The sequence below is a fragment of the Rhododendron vialii genome, chromosome 12a (assembly GCF_030253575.1).
Source record: "Rhododendron vialii isolate Sample 1 chromosome 12a, ASM3025357v1".
Classification (NCBI taxonomy): domain Eukaryota; kingdom Viridiplantae; phylum Streptophyta; class Magnoliopsida; order Ericales; family Ericaceae; genus Rhododendron; species Rhododendron vialii.
The window spans coordinates 9,062,719-9,084,847 of record NC_080568.1 but is presented as its reverse complement, the minus strand read 5'-3'; the positions used below and the strand labels follow the sequence as shown (position 1 = coordinate 9,084,847).

The following is a 22,129-nucleotide window of genomic DNA, read 5'->3' as shown; positions in this document are numbered from 1 at the left end:
TCTCTAAGTCATTTTTATCTGGAAAATATTTTACACAAAAGTTATTTGTTCCAAAATTATTTTACAAGAAAACTTTTTACATCGTAAAATATTTTACGTCGAAATGAACGGAGCCTTACTTTTCATTCTTTTCCTAAAGAAAAACAATGAGTAGATATATAGATTCAACAAATGTCTGCTCTGTCTCACCAAAAACCCAGAGGAATTGGTAAGTAATCCTGAAATACTTTAGGAATTTAGTTTCCCACCTTCACTTTGTGCACTTTTGCTTTGTGCATGTGTTTGATAAATGGATTTGTTGCGACAATAGGATATCTAGAGGTAGTTGTTAGCACAAAATCATAAGAAAAAATCATCAATAGGAGTGCAGGCCCTGTTTGAAACCTTCTGAAAATTTGATTTTTTAAAAATTTTTGCGGGGTTCATTATAGGTCCTACAAAGATGATTCAAATTGCAAGTTATTCTTAAAATATTTTTTATGGGTTCCTGAAATTTTTTTCTCAATTTGATATTGGTAAGGGCTGTTTCAGAATTTGTAGGGTGTTTCAGAATTTGTAGGGCCCCTACCAATGCGGCAAAAAACCCTTACGAATATCGAATTGAGCTAACTTTTTTTAGGAATCCATAAAAAAATATTTTAAGAATAACTTGCGGTTTGCATAATTTTTTTGGGACCCGAAATGGGCTCCACAAAATCATTAAAAAAAATCATCAATAGGAGCGCACCAAATAGGGGCCAAGAGTAAAGGCCTAGGCGGTGAAATGGGCACCAAACAGCACCGTTTTGGAGGAGCGATAATTTCATGTGACGGGTAGCATTTTTTTTTTAGAAAGGAGAGTAACGAATGAACTCAACTATGAATACCGAACGGTTGTGCACAATTAAGTAGTGCCGATATCAATATGTGGGGCCCATTTCAAAGTTCTACAGATGATTTGAGTCATTCAATAATTTTGAAATAAAATTTTAAGCAATTTTCCAAAAAAAAATCAGCTCAATTCAAATAATTGTAATTACTGCATTTAATTGTGTAACTTTATTCAAAATTCATTCATGCATATTCCACGATCCTAAGTTCTGAATGACGAATTGAAAGATTGGACAAAACACTTGCAAGTATCTGATTAAGCTGATGTTTTTGCAAAAGACTCACAAACATATTTTAAATAAACCACCGTAAGTGAAGAATCTAATGACTTTCCTCAAGTGAAAAAATAGTAATGGCATTTATAGTACCACATCCCCATGCTGTTGTATATTTATTTAAGATTTCATATTCCCATTACTGCTTTCTTGAATTTGTTGTAGTATGGCAAATCACGTGTTTTATCGACCGGAGGGAAAGGATGGAGAAGGCCTTGACACTCGTCCAAGATCAAAAACTTTTCATAAGCACTAGTCAACTGATTACTAGGTGGACACATTTTTTTTTCCGCTTCTAATTTCTTGATAGCTTCGTATTGGACAGTTTCCTATACAGACTGTCTCTAGTTAGTGTGCAAAATCAAAGGGTCGATTACCCCCACCTACTTTTTGCCCAGAACCCAATGTTATTAATCCCGTACCGTACCGTACCGGCCAGTACGTACCGGATTTTAGAGAAGCCAGTACCCTAACTCCCCAATACCGTTCCGGACCAAATACCGGTCAATACCGGCCGATACCGGTCATCTCGGAAAATACCGGCCGGTACCGGCGTACCGGAAATTCCGGCCGAGATTTTGCATAGTTTTTTTTTTTTTTTTTTTTTCGGGTCATGTTATCATTTTTGGTCAAAAAAAGAAAAAAAAAACGTTTCAGATTTTTTTCTTTAGGTTATCTAAAATAAAAAAATGTTTTCCAGAATTTTAGCAAAACGTGGGCTTAAACATATTACGTGCGCGAGGCTCAAATCCGGGATTTGCACTCCCCCTCGCGCGAGTAACCCGTGACGCGCACCCGGTTAATTGGTTTCCGAATCAATTTTTCCAAATTGTCTTCGGCCCCGGCACATTTTTCTGAGCGCGCGAGACCTCTTATTGGGTTCTCATTCACAAGTTCACTAGTGTGCAAAGTCATTTAAAGTGGAAAAGAGTTTTGTAACTAAGCAATGTAGGACTAGAGATATTTTATGATGAATTGTATGATATGGGGGATTTTTTTGAATTATAATTATATATAATTATTATATATATTGTAGTTGTGGTAAATCCAAAACGGTACCCGGTACCTGACCGGTACCGATACGTACCATATTAGTAGAAAAATCGGTACTCTGTCCGAAATGGTATTCAGAACTATGCCAGAACCTAGTCGATCACTGTAAGCTCAATTAGAGGTTGGGCTCACAGTGATCGACTAGATTCTGGCAGAAAGTAGCTGGGGTAATCGACTCCTTTGATTTTACACACTACCCAAAGGCAATCTGTATAGGAAACTCCCCAACACAAAGCTATCAAGAAATTAGAAGCAGGAAAATAAAAAAGTCCACCTTGTGATTAATTGTTTAGTGCTTACAAAAAGTTCTGATCTTAGACGGGTGTCAATGCTTTTTCCATGTTTTCCCTCCGGTTGATAAAACACTTGTGAGTTAGCATACTACAACAAATTCAAGAAAGCACTTCAAGAAAGTTCAAGAAAAGAAATCAGTAATGGGGATGTGACATCTTAAATAAATATACACCATGGGGATGTGGTACTATAAATGTTACTATTACTATTATTTCACTTAAGTAAAGCCATTAGATTCACTTAAGGTGGTTTAACACTCGATAGTGAAATTTTTGCGCTCGAGCTCTCAAATCTTTGCTCTCATAAATTTTAAGTTGAAATGTGTTTTAAAGAAGCTTTCAAGCACTCGCACACGAGTACGAGTTATGTGACTTAGCTTAGAACTCATTTGCGACAACCAATAACACTTCTACCTTTTTCCTTTGACACCAATCCTCCCTTCCAACCAAAATGAAATGACAAACAATCTAGAAATGTTCCCCATGCCGAGTGTGAAGGCAAAGCAAGTGCAGGCACTACCATCATCAACGCGTCTGGTTGCAAACCATGCACAATCCCATCTACAAAAGTCACAAACCCCATTTTCTTCTTCTTTTTCATTTTGTTTTTTTCAAGGTTTTCATAACTACTGACATTGCAATCACCGTTTTTTAAGGCAACACAAGGGGTAGGAACCTCTGAAGCCTCCATGATTCCCATACATAGCACCAATAACAAGTAATCTTAGGCTTTTAGGTTGTTTGAGCTGTTTATTGTTTATCTGGGTACTTTAGGCCCTTAGGTGTGGTATATGATTTTGTCCATCTAGCTATATTTTCCAACTTTTGGTTAAAATTGATATTTTCCAACTTTTAGTTGAAATTGGTATTTTCCAATGCTACCCACCCCTTTGGAACTATTACTGTCAAATACCTCCACACGTTTTATTAACTCTAGAACAATAGTTTCTGTGATCTCACTTGTGTTGTTTCATTAAGTTATTGGTTGCAGGTTGTTGTTTAAAAAAGTGGCTTCCTACGTTAAGGCACTTTAATGCTCTAGAGTTATCTAGTGTTTACCTTGGGGTAGTAGCTAACTCTAGAACAATAGTTTATGTGATCTCACTTGTGTTGTTTCATTAAGTTATTGGTTGCAGGCTGTTGTTTAAAAAAGAGGCTTCCTACGTTAAGGCACCTTAATGCTCTAGAGTTATCTAGTGTTTACCTTGGGGTAGTAGCTATTTTTCAAATAATTTGGCGGACGATGACCAACAACCCAAAATTACAGAAATTAACAATTGAGGTGAGTATCTCGAATATTTCCGTTTGCCATTCTTATAAGTAACATATTTTTGAGATCTAGAAACTCTTAATCCATTGTCTTCCATAGGCAAATTCAACCAGCGACAGTGAGGAAGCTGCTGTGAAAGCATGTGAAGAGAAATTGGCCAGCTCAAAGTTCTGTCTAAAACATCTTCAAGAGGTGGAGATGCATCTTGTATTTGGCACAACAGTTGAATTACACTTTATGAAGCTTCTGTTAGCCACATCCCCAAAATTGGAGATCATGGTTATGAAGCCACATCCAATTAAGGTTTCTGATGGTGGATTGATGATTTTGAAAGAGTTGATGCAATTTCAACGTTTGTCCCCCAAGGCAAAAATCACGTACAAAGATCCTAATGAAAGAAATCTCCAAGTTTCGGTCATGGATGAAGTGCATTTTGGTCATCTTAACAAGGATCCACATATGTCATCTGGAATTTGTTTGTTTCGGTCAGCTAGTCTTCACTTAAACCAACTAGCCAACTAATAAAAATGAGGGAATTGGTTTTGATGTAGCTGTTGACCTTTTTTTTCTTTTTCTTTTTGGCTTTAGAAACTACTCCAAAAGAGAGAGAGAGAGAGAGAGAGAGAGAGAGAGAGATTTACATACCCACTAATCTCTTCAGTCAGTAGCATATGAACAAATATTAGAGAACAAACCATGAATAGTTCCCCTGTCTCTCTCTACTCTCTCTTTACCCTTCCCCATGGCGTCGAAAACCAGATAATCTTTCACTCCCAGAAAGCAGAATGAAAAAAATGATGCTTTAAACAAGACTGTGCTCTCCAAATGAACTCTAATGATGAAACCATTATCAACTTGGCATTTGGCATTTTTTCCCTGCGCAAAAACTGACCCTTTTCTAGGCATGTGACGATACTTTTTATTGATTGTTGTAATTGAAGAGGCATGGTTCATACATTTTTATATATCAGGATTAACCATTTCATCTTCGCTTCTGTGTTTTTTGACATCATTTTTGTTATAACATTTGGACTGTTCTCTCGGCAGGGCTGTCATGGCTTCCAAGAGCCTTTTACCTTTTGCGATCCAAATAATAGCACATGACGATTCAAATCAGTTGAGGCATAGGAATATAAGACCTGGGATACTTGTGCATGGATAATATACCCTGCTGATTGTAGGTGGACAAATTCAAGTAGTGCTTTGATCAGCACTAGGTTATAACGACTTCTCGTGCCTCTTGACCGGAACCCTAGTTCGTCGTCAGAACCCTAATCTGCAAAACAGACAAGGAGTGAGCGCACCTTTGCCTCTCGTGGCAAAGACCCTCCGATGCTGTAAGGAGGTATTCCCGAACAGGTACAGTTAGTTGCCGAACACGTGATGTACGGAAGCACGTACTTCATACGACAAGTAGTACCACCGGGTAGGGCGGTGAACGGTGATATGGACCAGCGACATGAGAAGTCATTGGTCCATGTAGTCTGTTCGGCAATTGTAAGGATAAAAGACGTGAAGTCATTTGTCCAAATATGATGATAAGGACCAGTTGCATGTGAGGTCACAGGACCAGGCAATCTGTTCGGCAATGAGATACTCGAACAGGTAGTGTACTATAGGAAAGGCAGCCTTAAATGTTGAAGCGGCAGGAACGCTCTAGAAGGTTCCAGAACGGTGTTATTCCGTAAGAAAATAAGATCCCGAGTATATAGGGTCAGTGAAAGACACCCGAGGTGAATGGGGATGTTTGGATAACCATGGAAAAGAGTCCTGGGAGGGTTAAACTAACAACACCGATAATGGCACGAGAATCCAAGAGATCCTGGGTTCCTATACGAGATAGGAATCCTAGGGGAACAGGGATACTTGGGCAACAAGCATCCGTGAATCTATAAATACGAGGTAAACCTGGAGGTAAAAGGTACGCAATAATTGGCATTCATACTATTCACCTACTGATAATTAGGGTTTATTGACCAGTACGTGATACTAACTTTGGCATCGAAGGGCCTTTGCCACGAGAGGCAGATGTGCGCTCACCCTTTGTCTATCTTGCAGATTAGGGTTCCGACGACGAATTAGGGTTCCGGTGAAGAGGCACGAATAAGCCATTGCACTCCAGGTTGACCCGAAGCATCACTCGTTTTCATCCCCCTACAGATGCCTAAGTTAGTATCATGTACTGGCAATAAACCCTGAATATCAATAGGAGGTAACGTATGAGTGCAATGTATTGCGTACCTTTTACCTCTAGGTTTATCTTATATTTATAGATTCATGGATGCTTGCTGCCCAAGTATCCGTGTTGCCCTAGGTTTCCTACCTCTTATAGGAAACCCAGGATATCTTGGATTCTCGTTCCCTTATCAGTTCATTACTTTAATCCTTGTAGGACTCTTTTCCATAACAAGCCGAACATCCCATTTCCGTTGAGTATCTTTTCCAGATCATACATTCTCGGGATCTCATTCCTTAACGGAATTCACTGTCTCTGGACCTTTCCAGAGTGTTCCTTTTACTCCAACATCTGATTGGATTTCTTTCCTTGTTCGGCTGTCTCATCGCCGAACAGACTGCCTGGACCAGTCACTTCACATGTAACTGGTCCTTTATCATTTATTTGGACCACTACCTTCTTAGGAGCTCTCCTTCTGTTCGGCCTTCTCATTGCCGAACAAGCTACTTGGACTAATGACTTCTCATGTCACTAATCTTTTATTAGTCTCCTGAACCAATAACTTCTCATGTTAACCGGACCTAGATCCCGTACAACCTTCCTGGACCAATGACTTCTCATGTCACTGGTCCATATTGCCGAACACTGTATAACACGATGACTCCCTTTTACAACATGTTCGAGCCTTCCTTGGACCTGTTCGGGAAAATACCTCCCTACAATTGCTCCCCAGCTTTACTCGTTATGTTTTACTCAAATGATGAGTAAAGCTCTTTATTACCGAGCAGATTTATTCTGTTCCTGCACCTTATTTCATAAATTTGGTGCAATTTTCATCATTTAGCCAAGACAAAAACATCTCTTCACTCGGGCTGGACAGGCTTTTTAGCCTTAAGCTTTACACGTGGCGTTCATTGTATTGCTTTCATTAAATGTGGATGGATGCCTTTTGGGGAACGGTACACCCAAACGGCAGCTGGGTGACGTTTCACATACGCCACCCCACTTATTAGGGTATTTTTGGGTTTTCGTCCCATTTTCAAAATCAAAAACCCCATCTTCTTCTTAGACTCCCTCTGCAGAAAGAAAGTTCGAGCATACCCGCCATTGGAGCTCTGTTCACCATCTTGAGGCTTCTTCTTTTCTACTTTAGGGATTCCATCCACTAATTCGTAAGTCACTCTTTGCTCCATTTCCTTCAATGATTTAGGATTGCTACAATCGTTTTTAGGGTTTCTTCGTCCCCCCTTTTCTTAAGAACCCAAGTTTTTTCGGTCATAGGGAGGTTTCGGAGGCATTGTAACACTCCTCAGACCATGTCCAGTTTTAGATCTCGCTACGAGATTCCTGATGACGTGGCTACTACTTTGGCACATGAGGATGCCATCCGTGAAAGTTTTGATTTTGACACTCTTCATATTCCTGTAATTGCCATCGTCGAGGGCGGAGTTAGGTTTCCTTTGGCTTCCCTGCTTCGTCAGGTCTTGGCCTACTATAGGCTCTCCCCAATGCAGGTTTCAGCCAACTTCTTCCGTGTGGTTATGGGTATAAATGCCCTAAATCAAATGTTAGGGACTTCTCTGGGTTTATATGACATCCACCACTTATACAGCATCTCCAGAACCGGGGACGCCCTCACATATTATTTAAAAAGTAGGGATTCTAGAAAGAAACTTGTCCTCGAACTCTCTGATTCTGCTCGAGGGGATGACGATGATTTTATGATTGTTACGAGCAACTTCGAACCCAGAGATGAGGACAGCCAAGTGATTGGTTTTCATGCTCCTCACATATTCGGGAGCCCACTTAAGTGCTTTCCTCCTGATCCATGTGTTTTTATTCCTTAGTCAAAGCTTTTTCATGCTTTTACTTATTGTGCATTGTGTATGTTACAGCTCCGAACATCAATCAAGGCCATAACATCATAACCCCACAGGTCCATGTAACGGATATCAGGCGTGCACTTGCTTTCAACAGGGAAGGGACATACCTCTCGGGCCGAGCAAGAGCAGCTTAAATACTTCTCAGTTATAAAGCTTCGTATGGTGGTTTCATTGATCGGCGTACACGTGCAGCCGACAATCCTGTCTTAGCTGGTCCATCAAGGCCGTTCCCTGAGCAAGAAAAAAGGCGTTCTCAAACACCACCAATTCCTAACGAGCCGATTCCTCTTGCCGAAGAAGCTTCCAGTTCCACATCTAACGGCTACACCCCTTCTCCTCCAGAGATGGACCAGCCAATCAACCTGGGGAGCCTTCTTACTCTTCCCGGAGCCAGTCGGGGTCGTAATGTTGCTCAGAGCCAAAGTGGCTCTCAAGGTCATGGTCGCCGTGCCCAAACCCAGACTGATGCTCCTCCAGGGTTCTTCTCAGAAGAAATTGAGGCCTACCACCGAGACAAACGCCAGCGAGTGGAGGCATCACAGGAAAGGCCCCCTCAATCCTCATCATCTTCAGCTCCTATATAGGCTCCTTCATTTACTCACGGAAATCGAACTGTCACTGCTTAAGACAGTGTAGAATCTGAAGGGACTGCTCTTGCTCTGTCCCAAGCCTTCCTACTGCCGAGAGATATGCAAAAAGAAGTGGCATGCTCTCCTAACAACCTTCTGAGTTCATTCATGTCCCATAATGCCAAGGTAAATTTTCTTGCTTTAAACCATATCCTTTTGTGTTTGTGTTGACTATTTGGATGTTTCAGGTAATGCAAAAGATGGTGGCAATGGCCCAGAAGCTCGGCCAGTCCGAACCCCAACGTGTCAAGCTTGTGAGTGAAAACATCAAACTTCAACGCACTATCATTAGGCTTGAAAGGGAGAGGAACCAAGCCCTGGGGATAGTAGATGGGCTGAAAAACAAGCTTAAAGGGGTTGAGGACAGCTTGAACCAATCCTTGAAGGAATTAGAGACAAGTCAGAACGAAGCCTAAGCTGCATTTGAGCGGGGTTACAATGAAGGGATTAAAGTAGCTACGGAAAGCTACAAGAATCAAATGCCTGGGATACAAGATCAGGTATGGGTTGCCTCATGGACAGCGTGTCTTGCAAAAGCTGGGGTACCTGAATCGTCACCTCTCTGGACCAACATTGACTTACCAAGTTCAGCTGCTACGCTTGAGGAATACATTGCTGAGGAGGAAGATAGGGAGCAAGATGCTTGTACATCCGAACAACCTGCCGCTGATGTCGAACCAGGTGATGACGTGACCAACCCTGGCCAGAAGGAAGCCAGTGGTGGTCCTCCTGGGGAAGATACTGCTACGGAGGATATTACTGCATCAGCTTCTCTTGCAACCGTTCAAGATCTTACTGAAGATGAATAAGTACAATCTCCTCCTTTTGACAGACAATCCTAGTCGTTCAAATAGTTGAACTGGCCCTGCGTGGCACAAGTTATGAAAACAAACTTGTTTTAACATAGATGTTTTGACTTTTTGTGGCCCTGTATGGCCTGAATACTGTTTTGTTTGGCCCTTCCTAGCTTTACATTCCGTTTCTTTCCAAGGTGCATATTTAGCTAAGTGTTTCGTACTTGGTTAAGTTTCTCGTACTTATGCATGTATTCGTATGCAGCCCCAAGCTAGTTCATTCTTGGACATATCGTATGTCTAAATTTTTCGTATTTAGACAATCCGTTAATTCTAAGTTTATTCATACTTAGTTTGGTGCCCAAATGTATTCACATGTTTATTATATGTATGCCAAGTATTTCGTACTTGAATTATGTCTGCATGTTCTTGTATGCATCCCAAGTTAATTCGTACTTGGATAATCAGCTAAGTTTGCACGTACCTAGTTGTCTTATGCATATTCATGTATGCTTTCCAAGTTTCACATACTTGGATATATGCCTGAGTTCACTCATACTTTAGGCAATCAACTACATATCTCGTACATATGCAAAGAAAACGTATGGGCCCACTCTCTGCTCCCCAATATGAAGGAAGGTTTTAAAAAATGAGTGCCATACTTCATATTCTAGGAACCAGAATAAAAATTTGCTAAAAAAGAAAAATGTTCCATTATTCAAAATTGGAATTGATAAGTCAAAACTCAAGGGGGCGTTACTCGTACCCTTTGCAACTAATAAAGAATAAAACATAAGAGAGTTTTGTTCGTAACCCTCACACAATCACGATGTGCATCCTAAAAAATATACTTGAATCTATTCAAAAAAAGAACTTTCACAAATTATGGACATTCCAAGGCCTAGGCACCGGGTTCCCGTCCAGGTCGGCCAATCGATAAGCCCCAATGCCCACGATTTTAGTGACTCGATATGGGCCTTCCCAATTGGCTCCTAACTTACCCTCATTGGCCACCTTAGTATTGTCGAGCACCTTTCGAAGCACGAGGTCTCCAATACCAAACTCTCTTGGGTGGGCATTCTTGTTGTAGCTTTTCATTAGCTGCTCTTGGTATGAGGCCAAATGAACCAGGGCCCGCTCTCGTCGTTCCTCGGCAAGATCTAATTCAATCTCCAGGGCTCTATCATTACCTCTACTTTCAACCAAAATGGTCCTGTTGGTCGGTAGACCTACTTCAAATGGAATAACGGCCTCCATTCCATATGCTAATGAATAGGGGGTCTCTCCTGTAGACCTCCTAGGCGTTGTTCGGTGTGCCTATAAAACTAGTGGCAACTCATCAGGCCACTTCCCTTTTGCTTTATCCAATCTCTTCTTGATCTCATCAAGAATGGTTTTGTTGGAAGCTTCTGCCTGCCCATTACTTTGAGGGTAGGCTGGGGTTGAATAGTAGTTCCTTATTCCATACTAGGCACATAATGCTTTAAACTTTTTCTGAAACTGGGACCCATTATCTGTAATCAATGAATAAGGGACCCCAAATCGAGTAATAATACTTTTCTATACGAACCTTTCTATCATAGGTTCAGTGATCTTAGCCAATGGTTCTGCCTCGATCCACTTAGTGAAATAATTTGTTGCCACCAACAGAAATTTCCTATTGCCAGTTGCTTTGTGGAGTGGACCCACGATGTCCATACCCCATTGGGCAAATGGCCAAGGACTTGTCAATGGCACCAAGTCTTCTGCTGGTGTCCGAATCATTGGTGAGAATTTCTGACACTTCTCACAGATTTTCACATAAACCTTGGCATCTTCTTGCATGTGTGGCCACCAATAACCTTGGGTAATTGCTCGGTGGGCTATGAATCTGCCCCCAGCATGGCTTCCACAGGTTCCCTCATGAATTTCGTGGAGGAATTTTTGCACCATCTCAGGATGCACACAAAGCAAATAGGGACCTGTAAAAGACTTCCTATACAATTTTCTTTCTGGGGACAGCCAAAACCTAGCAGATTTGGTCTTTATCTTATGAGCCTCCTTTTTGCCAGAAGGAAGTATTTCGTCTCGTAAAAACTCCACGATTGGGTCCATCCAACTTGGTACTTGTTTCACGTCCAAGACCAAGTCCACAATTCTCCCAATGATCGGCTCACTCAGATACTCTACTGCCACCTTCCTTTTAAATTCAATTGGTACAGCTGCAGCAAACCAAGCTAATGAATCTGCATGAGCATTTTTTCTAGAACTTATCTGTTCAATATATACCCTTTCGAAGGTATCAAGCAGGTCTTTGGCTGCCTGCACGTAGGCTGCCATCTTTTCGCTCCGGGTTTCCTGTTGCCCGAACAGCTGATGGACTACAAGCTGTGAATCACAATATACCCTAACCCGTTCTGCTTTTAGGGTTTTTGCACTTCTCAAGTCAGCTAAAAGTGCCTCGTACTCCGCCACGTTATTTGATGCATTGAACCCCAGCTGAACAGATAGTTCCAACATTGACCCTTCAGGGGGTAAAAGCACAATCCCGATTCCTGATCCAGTGTTACAAGCTGACCCATCAACAAACAGCTTCCATTCCAGAGGATCTTGTTCGGCTGGGGCCTGTTTCTTCTTTACTGGTGGTTCTGTTTCCTGCTCCTTTCTCGTAGGAGGCATAGGTGCTACTGTGGGAGAGAATTCTACCACAAAATTAGTCAACACTTGCCCTTTGATTGTTGTGCGCGGCTGATAATCGATATCATATTGGCTCAACTCAACGGACCAAGTTAAGATCCTTCCCGAGAAGTCTGTTTTTCGTAGCAGTGATTTCAATGGGAACTCAGTATAGACTACAACTTTATGGCTCTGGAAATAATGTAGCAGTTTTCTAGTTATTATTCTTAACGCCAGGACTAATTTCTCGAGGGCCAGATATCTCGTTTTTGCATCTAATAACATTTTGCTCACATAATAGACAGGGATTTGCTTGGATTCCTTATTTCTTATCAGGACTGCACTCACAGCATGCTCAGAAACGATTAAGTACAAAACTAAGGACTCACCTGGCTCCGAAGTTGAAAAAAGGAAGGGAGGGAGGGAGGGGGGGGGCAAATATTTCTTTAGGTCCTGGAAGGCCTGCTCGCACTCTGCTCCCCATTCAAATCCTTCCCTTTTTTTTAACAATTGGAAAAAGGGTCTGCACTTGTCACTTGACCGGCTGATGAATCTATTGAGGGCCGCTGCCATCCCAGTTAGCCTTTGGACTTCGTTAGTTGTCTTAGGACTCTGCAAACTTCGTAAGGCCGTTATTTGGTCAGGGTTTGCCTCAATCCCTTTTATGGTTACAAGGTGACCCAAGAACTTCCAGAACCGACTCCAAATGCACATTTCGAAGCGTTGAGCTTCAGTTTGTATTTCCTCAAGATTTCAAAAGCCTCTTTCAAATTTGCTATATGGCCTTGTCTAGTTTTACTTTTTACCACCATGTCGTCTATGTAAACCTCCATAGTCTTGCCGAGCAATTTTCTGAACATAATCGTTGCCAATCTTTGATATGTTGCCCTTGCATTCTTCAATCCAAAAGGCATGACACTATAACAGTACAATTGCTTCGTTCGCTCCGATGTAAAGAATAACGCCCCAAGCGTAGGGCCTAATACGTCAATTGAAGCATGATAATCCGAAAATCCGGGATCGTACCCAAGGGAATAATTATATGGTTTGGTCGGATTTGTTGATGCAAGTAAGGGCTTTCGGCTTTTAGACAGCCAACTTGGTTTTACGTGCGTAGTGAAAATTAAAAGGGGCTAAACTGAAAAGCTAATAAACTAAGATAAAAGACAGGTTAGGTCTAGGAATTATTAACACCCACGACTCAAATTAAAACTGCATTTCTCACCCATATACGCAATTCATGATACACAATTAAGGTTCCCGAATCGAAAAATAGAATGGCTCGATCACCAAGCTAGCTCTAAAATCTATTTAGCAAATGCCTCGTGCGTCAGAGCCCCAAGTATCATGTGTGGTAGGTAGGCGATGCTCCTACCTACACATGATCAAGAAAATTAACACCTTAGCGATTTGACAAATAAATTCGAACCCCACATCAATGATCGAATCCAAAGATTTAAACTTTATGGTGAAAAGCGCAATTCTACTTTAGCCATGAGGTGCTAATCACCCCATGACCTAACCTTGGTAAACTACTCACCCATATCTAGAGAGATAAGAGCAAGTGAAAATCTACTTAGCATAATGAAATAACAAGACTAGAAGAAAATTTGAGATTATGATAGATCGGAAGAGTAGCAACAACTTTAATAAAGGCAATGATAACAAAACTAAACTAATTAAGGCAGGAAATTAAAAGATGAGTGCTGGAAAAATGAAGAACAACAAGAACAATTTGAATTGCAATGAAATCTAATCCTAGATCTAGAAAATTGTACTATTGAATCTATGCTACTTGTTTGTACAAAATGATGTCACAAGCTTTTATACTCCGGGGATCCGCGCCTGGAATATTCCCAAGATGCTCAGAAAATCCACCTCTAAGCCCCTCGGCATCAATGGCAACGGCCTTAGAGTGCTCTACTATGGGGCTCGGCATCGATGTAACACAATACATCCCATCGATGCTGAGATGGTTAAGGTATTGGACCACTAAGGGGCTCGGCATCGATGGACCTTCTCCCTTGACATCGATGCCGAGCTCAATAGCTCGATGCTTGGCCGTCATCCTCTGCCTTGGCTGCATGTGATGAGCATAAAATGTAGTACTTAAAAGACGCTCATACTTGCATTGTTATTCTTGACTTTATAATTATTTATGTGGTATTATCATTTATTTATGTTTTGTAGGTATTTTGGGATATATCACGCAAAAACATTTCTTCCGAGACTTATGCGATGAAGTCTGATTCAAGTGGGCTCAACCCAATTTAAATTAGAAGATTCAAAAGAGCAAAAGCCAAAATCAAGCTCACGGAATTTTCCTACGATGGAATTGATTTAAGAAGATTTGGATTGCAAGGATTTTTGGTAATTCTCTGCATATGGCCTTGCACAGCTAATTGGGTGACACGAGCTATTGGCTTTTACTCAAACTCCTAAGGCAAGAATTGTTTAAGGAAAGGAATACTATATAATCGGTATTTACCGATTTAACGAAAGATTGATGGAAGGGGAATTACATTTCAAAAGGAAGTCTTGGCTTTATTAATAGCAAACAAAAGGAGGGTTGGGTGAGGACACTTCTTCGAGGAACAGAAGCACCACGCATCAGCCGCACCATCACGGCATATCTCGAGCAGCAGCGACGAAGAAAGAAGGCTAGGAAAACTCTTTACATATTTTTCGTAAGCTTATTATGGAGTTCTTTTATTATATGAATATGTGTTCGTACTCCATAAGCGGCTAAACCTTTAAACTAGGGTTGAGGATGAAGCCCTATTAATGACTATTATTTATATGTTCATGAGATTTGATTTTACCCGATTATTTGGTTTGATTTTGATTAAATTGTTCTTACTCCAAATCAATTGTTAGGGATAGATTCTGGATATGAGTTCAATCATGTTTTTCTCATGATTTGGAATTGTCTTTAACATTGAACGCTAGATTTTCATTGTTAACTATAAAACTGGATATTTATTGTGATTTGTTAAAAGCGGATACAATTAATGATTCGGTTTTATACTTGTGAGCGGAGAGGAACAAACATTAGACTTCTTGATGAATTTTCACGATGATATTTTCCATGGTAACAGAATTAGCTTTCAGATTATCATGAAGAAAGTTTGGGTAAAGTCAATGATCATGAATATATAATGATACTAGTTAATGGGTGTGGATTCCGAAACCCTAGTATTTTCTCCTTTGATTAAAAAGAAATGTCAGTTTCCTCGTCTTTGATAATTTAGTTTATTGTTTTTACTTTTCACTTTTAGTTTAAAAATCAATCACAACTTTTGTCAACTAGGTTAGGGTTGGATCATTTTAAAATTATTTAGTTTTCCTATAAAAATCATAAGTCCCTGTGGGTTCGACCTCGCTCTTGCAGTACTATACTTCGGTACGATTCGTGCGCTTGCGAGTACATTAAAATTTCACATCAAGTTTTTGGCGCCGTTGCCGGGGACTTAATTATTTTTTTTTAAGGAAATCTAGAGATTAATTTGAATTGATTTTACTCTTCTACTAGTTTAGCTTAATCTGTTTCATTTGAACCTCTTTTATTTCCTTGTTTCACCTTTGTTTAAGTTTATGTGTGACTTGGCATTATTGTAGCAGTAAGTAAGATCAACTAAAGCTACAGGTGTTTGATTGTGAGAACTTTTGGAACCACTGTAATTTCTTGGCACGCGGTGGTTGGAGCAAGAAGCAATAAGTCACAGGTTAGTTATTAGAGTCTTAATTTACTTTTGTTATTTATTCGTTTTTATTTATCCGCATCATTCTGCCCACAGTTATCTACTGATAATTTACCTCGTGTCGTGTTAGTGCATGCTTTTGACAAGTCGGCTGCCTAGTTTTTCATTTTGATAAGTAGATTAACATTCTGTCTTCTTAAGTCTTGAACTGTTATTCCCAAAAAAAAAAAGAAGTATTTTTTTTTTTGTTTTTGTTGTTCCCTTATTTGCTTTCATTCGAAAGTTTATGTTTGGTTGTCGTTCGAAAAACTTAGAATTAATACCTCTTGATCCAGAAATTGAGAGAACCTTTAGACGCAGCTTAAACATTCAAAGAGTGGAACATACTCAATTAAAAATGGCGGAAGTTGCAGAAGATACAAAACCTTTAAGAGAGTTGTTCTCACCCGTAACCACAAATCCTCCTTCTTGTATTGTGTTACCCACGACAAATGCGACACATTTTGAGCTGAAACATCACATAATACAACTTCTTCCTCAATTTCATGGGATTGAACGAGAGGATCCATACATGCATGTTAAAGACTTTCTTGAAATTTGTGCTACCTTTAGGTTTCAAAATTTTTCTGAGGAGTCTGTTAAATTGCGCCTTTTTCCCTTTTCACTGAAAGACAAAGCAAAGGCATGGTTAAATTCTCTACCCTCTGGCTCAATCACTTCATGGGACATCCTCGTTAAAAAGTTTCTTTCAAAATTCTTTTCAATGTCAAGAACAACTACTCTAAGGAGGGAGATTACTGATTTTTGTCAAGAAGAACATGAAAAATTTTATGAGAGTTGGGAGAGATTTAAAGATCTTATTTTAAAGTGCCCCCCTCATGGTTTTGAAACATGGAGACTAGTTCAATTTTTTTATAATGGTTTAACTCAGTCTAACCGCAATATGCTTGAGTCAATGAACGAGGGTGGTTTTCTAAATCTTAGGGGCGATGCAGCTTATGAATTTCTTGAAAATTTGTCTGAGAGCTCTCAACAATGGGATTTTACTTCTCACAGAGACAAACAATCTTCTACATCTAAGAGAGGGGGAGTATATGAAGTGAAAGAGGATTCTGATATGAGAATAAAATTGGATAATCTTACTCGAAAGGTTGAGGTTCTAGCTTTAAGTAGAACTATGGAGTCAGCCAATCAAGTTCAAAGTGAGGTGTGTTCTCTTTGCAGTAGTCATGTGCATACAACACAAACATGTCCTTCCATTATTGGATACTCTGACAGCTATGTTGAACAAGCGAACGCGCTCAATAATTATGGAAAATCATTTGCTAGTCCTTTTTCGGAAACATACAACCAAAATTGGCGAAATCATCCAAACTTTTCATGGCGTCAGAACCAACCTTTCATGGCGTCAGAACCAACCTACTGCAAATATAGGTGGGCAACCTTTTCATTCACAAAATCAATCTCCCCCAGGTTTTCGTCCTCCTACACAGTCATATCCTACTCAATCTCAGCCTTTTTATGCTCCAACTCCCGTGTCTCAACCGAACTTCCAATCTGTTGCACCACAGCAACAATCATCCTTAGAGGACACCCTTAAAGCAATCATGGCTAAAATTGAAAAAAATGATGCTAAAATTGAAAATTCAACTCACTTGCACGCTCAAGCCATTGCTAAACTTGAAAATCAAATGGGTCAATTAGCTAGTCAACTTGCAGAGAAAGAGAAAGGGAAGTTTCCGAGTCAAACTCTAGTGAATCCAAAAGGGCAGTTTTCTATAGGCACCACCTCTACTCCTTCAAACGAGCAACACCATGTTCAATCAATCATTACCCTTAGATCTGGGAAAGAAGTTGATAATAAAGTTAGTATGCCAACAGAGGAATTAGCTGAAGCTGAAAAAGAAGAGAATCATGTTGATCCTACTAAAGTTCAAGAGTCTAGTTCTCCACCACTTATAATAGAGCCACCTGTTAGGAACTTTGTCCCTAAAGCTCCTTATCCTCATCGACTAGTAGCTCCTAAGAAAGGCGCACAATTTGGAGACATTCTAGAAGTGTTTAAGCAAGTACAAATCAATATTCCATTTTTAGATGCCATTCAACAAGTGCCCTCGTACGCTAAATTTTTGAAAGATCTAGTCACTATAAAAAGGAAGACAAATGTTCCAAAGAAGGCATTTTTAACTGAACAGGTTAGCTCCATTATCCAATGCAAAATTCCAATAAAATATAAAGACCCTGGTTGTCCAACAATTTCTTGCGTTATAGGTAACCATCATATCGATCAGGCTTTGTTAGATTTGGGGGCGAGTGTCAATTTATTACCTTACTCAGTGTACTCACAATTAGGTTTAGGAGAGTTAAAACCCACACAAGTAACACTCCAATTAGCTGATAGATCTGTCAAAATTCCTAGAGGAGTCATTGAGGATGTTCTAATTAAGGTTGACAAATTCTATTTTCCTGTGGACTTCATAGTCCTTGACACTCAGCCTGTCCAACACTCTAATGGGCAAATTCCTGTTATTTTAGGGCGTCCTTTCTTGGCCACATCTAATGCTTTAATCAATTGTAGAAATGGCGTAATGAAATTATCATTTGGTAATATGACTGTGGAGCTAAATATTTTTAATACAAGTAAGCAACCATTAGATGAAGATGAGGTTAGTGCAGTTTGTATGATAGACACTTTGGTTGAAAATACTTTTGTTCAGTCAAGTTATGAGGATCCCTTAGAAGCTTGCCTAGCACATTTTGGGTGTGAATTTGACATAGATGAATCAATTGAGCAGGTTAATGCATTATTAGACAATGCCCCGTTAATGAGCATCGATGAATGGCAACCAAAAGTGAACCCTCTTTCGCTGTCTACATCACCAGCACTTCCATCTATAGTGGAGCCACCTAAGTTAGAACTCAAACCTTTGCCAAACACTCTTAAATACAAATTCCTTGGCCTTTATGAGTCTTTACCAGTAATCATAGCTTCTGATTTAGATGATACACAAGAACAAAAATTGTTGAATGTCCTAAAAGAGCACAAGGAAGCAATAGGGTGGTCCATAAATGATATCAAGGGAGTTAGTCCTTCATTGGTCATGCATAGAATCCATTTAGAGGAAAATGCTAAAACTTCACGTGAGCCACAAAGGCGTCTAAATCCTGCAATGCAAGAAGTAGTTAGAGCAGAAATTCTTAAGCTTTTAGATGCTGGCATTATTTATCCAATATCTGATAGCAGTTGGGTGAGTCCTGTTCAAGTTGTTCCTAAGAAATCGGGTGTGACGGTAGTAAAAAACGAAGACAATGAATTAGTTCCAACTCGTGTTCAAACAGGATGGCGTGTTTGTATAGACTATCGAAAATTAAATTCCATGACACGAAAAGATCATTTTCCTTTACCGTTTATTGACCAAATGTTAGAAAGGTTAGCGGGACATGAGTATTATTGCTTTCTTGATGGTTATTCTGGTTATAATCAAATTCCCATTGCACCGGAAGACCAAGAAAAGACTACGTTCACATGCCTTTATGGTACTTTTGCCTACCGCCGCATGCCATTTGGACTATGCAATGCACCAGCCACCTTTCAGCGATGCATGGTTAGTATTTTTTCTGACATGGTAGAACGTTTTTTGGAAGTGTTTATGGATGATTTTTCAGTTTTTGGATCTTCTTTTGATGAATGCTTACACCATTTGACCCTAGTGTTAATGCGATGCAAAGAAAAAAGTCTTGTGCTTAATTGGGAAAAATGTCACTTTATGGTTAAGCAAGGAATTGTATTAGGGCATATCATCTCGCAAAAAGGTATTGAAGTGGATAAAGCTAAAATTGATTTGATATCTAACCTTCCACCCCCACGTACTGTAAAGGAGATTAGATCATTTTTGGGTCATGCGGGCTTTTATAGGAGGTTCATTAAAGACTTTAGTAAAATTGCTAAACCTCTATGTAATTTGTTGGCCAAAGATGCTCCCTTTGTGTTCAACAAGGAGTGCTTTCATGCTTTTGAGAGATTAAAAAGTGAGCTGACCTCCGCCCCTATAATTCGACCTCCCGATTGGAATGTCCCTTTTGAAATTATGTGTGATGCCTCCGATTACGCAGTAGGTGCTGTTTTAGGACAACGTGTCGATAAGCTTCCTCATGTAATTTATTATGCTAGTAAAACTTTAAACGATGCACAACTCAACTATTCCACAACAGAAAAGGAGTTACTAGCAGTTGTTTTTGCACTTGATAAGTTTAGAGCTTATTTATTGGGTTCTAAGGTCGTAGTCTATTCGGATCATGCTGCATTGAAGTATCTGTTGTCTAAAAAAGATGCTAAATCTAGATTAATTCGATGGATTTTGTTACTGCAAGAATTTGACATTGAGATTCGAGATAAAAAAGGCTCTGAGAATGTGGTAGCTGACCATCTGTCTAGATTAATTGTAGAGTTCACCGAGGATTCATTGCCCATCTCTGAAACTTTTCCTGATGAACAATTGATGCATGTGTCTCAATTATCTTCACCGTGGTTTGCAGATATTGTAAATTATCTTGTAACTGGAGAGATACCTTTGCATTGGCCCAAACATGATAAATCTAAATTTTTATCCAAGGTTAAGTATTTCTTCTGGGATGATCCATACTTGTTTAAATATTGCCCTGATCAGATTATTAGAAGGTGCATTCCTGAAAGTGACCAACGAAGTGTCATTTCTTTTTGTCATGATTATGCATGTGGAGGCCATTTTAGTGCTAAAAAGACGGCTGCAAAAATTTTGCAGTGTGGATTTTATTGGCCTTCTATTTTTCAAGATTCGCATGCATACTGTATAGCTTGTGAGCGTTGTCAAAAGTTAGGTCGTATTACAAGGAGAAATATGATGCCTCTTAACCCAATTCTGATTGTAGAGATATTTGATGTATGGGGCATTGATTTTATGGGTCCATTCCCTAATTCCTTTGGTAATTTATATATCCTTGTCGCTGTTGATTATGTTTCTAAGTGGATTGAAGCCATTGCATGTAAAACTAATGATCACAAAGTGGTGGTCCAGTTTTTGAAAGATAATGTGTTTGCTCGTTTTGGGACACCACGTGCTATTATTAGCGATGGCGGTAAGCATTTTTGCAATCGAGTATTTGAGCATTTAATGAAAAAATATATCATAACGCATAAAGTTGCAACTGCTTATCACCCCCAGACCAGTGGTCAAGTTGAGATATCTAATAGGGAGATTAAAAATATACTTGAAAAAACAGTGAACCCTAATAGGAAAGATTGGTCTTTACGCCTTAATGATGCATTATGGGCTTACCGTACGGCATTTAAAACTCCCATTGGAATGTCTCCTTACCGACTTGTCTATGGCAAGGCATGTCACTTACCTGTAGAACTAGAACACAAGGCATATTGGGCTACCAAAAAACTCAATTTTGATCTTGACAAGGCAGGTGTTCGTAGAAAGCTTCAACTTCTTGAGCTAGAGGAAATTCGGGATGATGCTTATGACTGTGCCAAATCATACAAGGAGCGTATGAAAAGGATTCATGATCAAAACATTTTAAGAAAATCTTTCACTTCTGGTCAAAAAGTCTTTCTTTATAATTCTCGTTTGCATTTATTCCCAGGCAAACTTCGTTCTCGATTGTCCGGCCCTTTTATCGTTCGCACTAGCTATCCGCATGGGGCAGTTGAAATTGAGAATCCTAAAGATGGTTCCGTGTCTAAAGTGAACGGGCAGCGATTGAAACCGTTTATAGAATTGATAAGTCCGGAAGTAGAGGAAATCCTTTTGGAGGATCCTGTTTATCAAGATTGACCATTTAGTCTGCGCAACTTTAGTCATCTTTGTATGCTTCTGTATAGTACTCGATTATAGTAATATTTTATCTTCTCTTATTATTATTATTTTTTATTATTCAACTTTTGTAGGCTAAAAAAAGCGGTTTGACTAAATTTATTTACTTTTGGTTAGTGCTTTCTTTTCTTTTCTTGTGTTCCCATAATTTCTTTTGCAGGAGTCGCATAGTTCAGTCTTATCGCGCTTATCAGGTGTATCCTATCCTCTTTCACTTTTATGTTACAGTCTATTTTGTAAGCATTTGCATTCATGACATTGAGGACATTGTCATATTTAGGTTTGGGGGAGGGTTTACTTATTATTTGTGTCTATTCTGTGCATAGACTCCATAGTTATTTTTTTTTTCTCTAATAAATAAATGGAAAAATAAAGTAAAAGTTGAAAAAAAAAATTATTGATGCTTGATTTTGACTTCCGATGATGTCGTTGGTTTTCCATTAGTGCTAGTTTGATTATTGCCCAAGTTGGAGTCTTGATATGAATTCATTGATAGAGTTAAGCTTGTGAACATAGGCATTGATGAGAGGCACCTACCTGGTTCGTATCACCTATGTTTGGATAGCGATTAATTACTTGTACACATGCCTTTGCACAAGCACTATCACACTTAGATTTGAAATTGACCTCGAGTGCCGTACATATATTCTTGATGCCTCAGTATGAGTTAGA

The 22,129-nt window shown here is 39.6% G+C and overlaps 2 protein-coding genes and 1 non-coding gene across 3 annotated transcripts; 2 read left to right on the top strand and 1 right to left on the bottom strand.

The window, feature by feature from the left end:
• Positions 1 to 3,582: 3,582 nt before the first annotated feature.
• On the top strand, positions 3,583 to 4,362 carry LOC131310499 (uncharacterized). Its single transcript, XM_058337557.1, has 2 exons — positions 3,583 to 3,773; positions 3,861 to 4,362. The coding sequence occupies exons 1-2, from the start codon at positions 3,735 to 3,737 to the stop codon at positions 4,281 to 4,283; spliced, it is 462 nt and encodes a 153-aa protein (XP_058193540.1). The 5' UTR covers positions 3,583 to 3,734; the 3' UTR covers positions 4,284 to 4,362.
• An 11,634-nt stretch (positions 4,363 to 15,996) lies between these two features.
• LOC131309394 (uncharacterized) lies at positions 15,997 to 21,418 on the top strand. The gene is made up of 4 exons (XM_058336040.1): positions 15,997 to 16,984; positions 17,073 to 17,538; positions 17,578 to 18,944; positions 19,413 to 21,418. The coding sequence occupies exons 1-4, from the start codon at positions 15,997 to 15,999 to the stop codon at positions 21,416 to 21,418; spliced, it is 4,827 nt and encodes a 1,608-aa protein (XP_058192023.1).
• LOC131312233 (small nucleolar RNA R71) lies at positions 16,378 to 16,484 on the bottom strand. Its single transcript, XR_009195801.1, has one exon. It is a non-coding gene; the product is annotated as a small nucleolar RNA R71 (small nucleolar RNA).
• Positions 21,419 to 22,129: the final 711 nt, after the last annotated feature.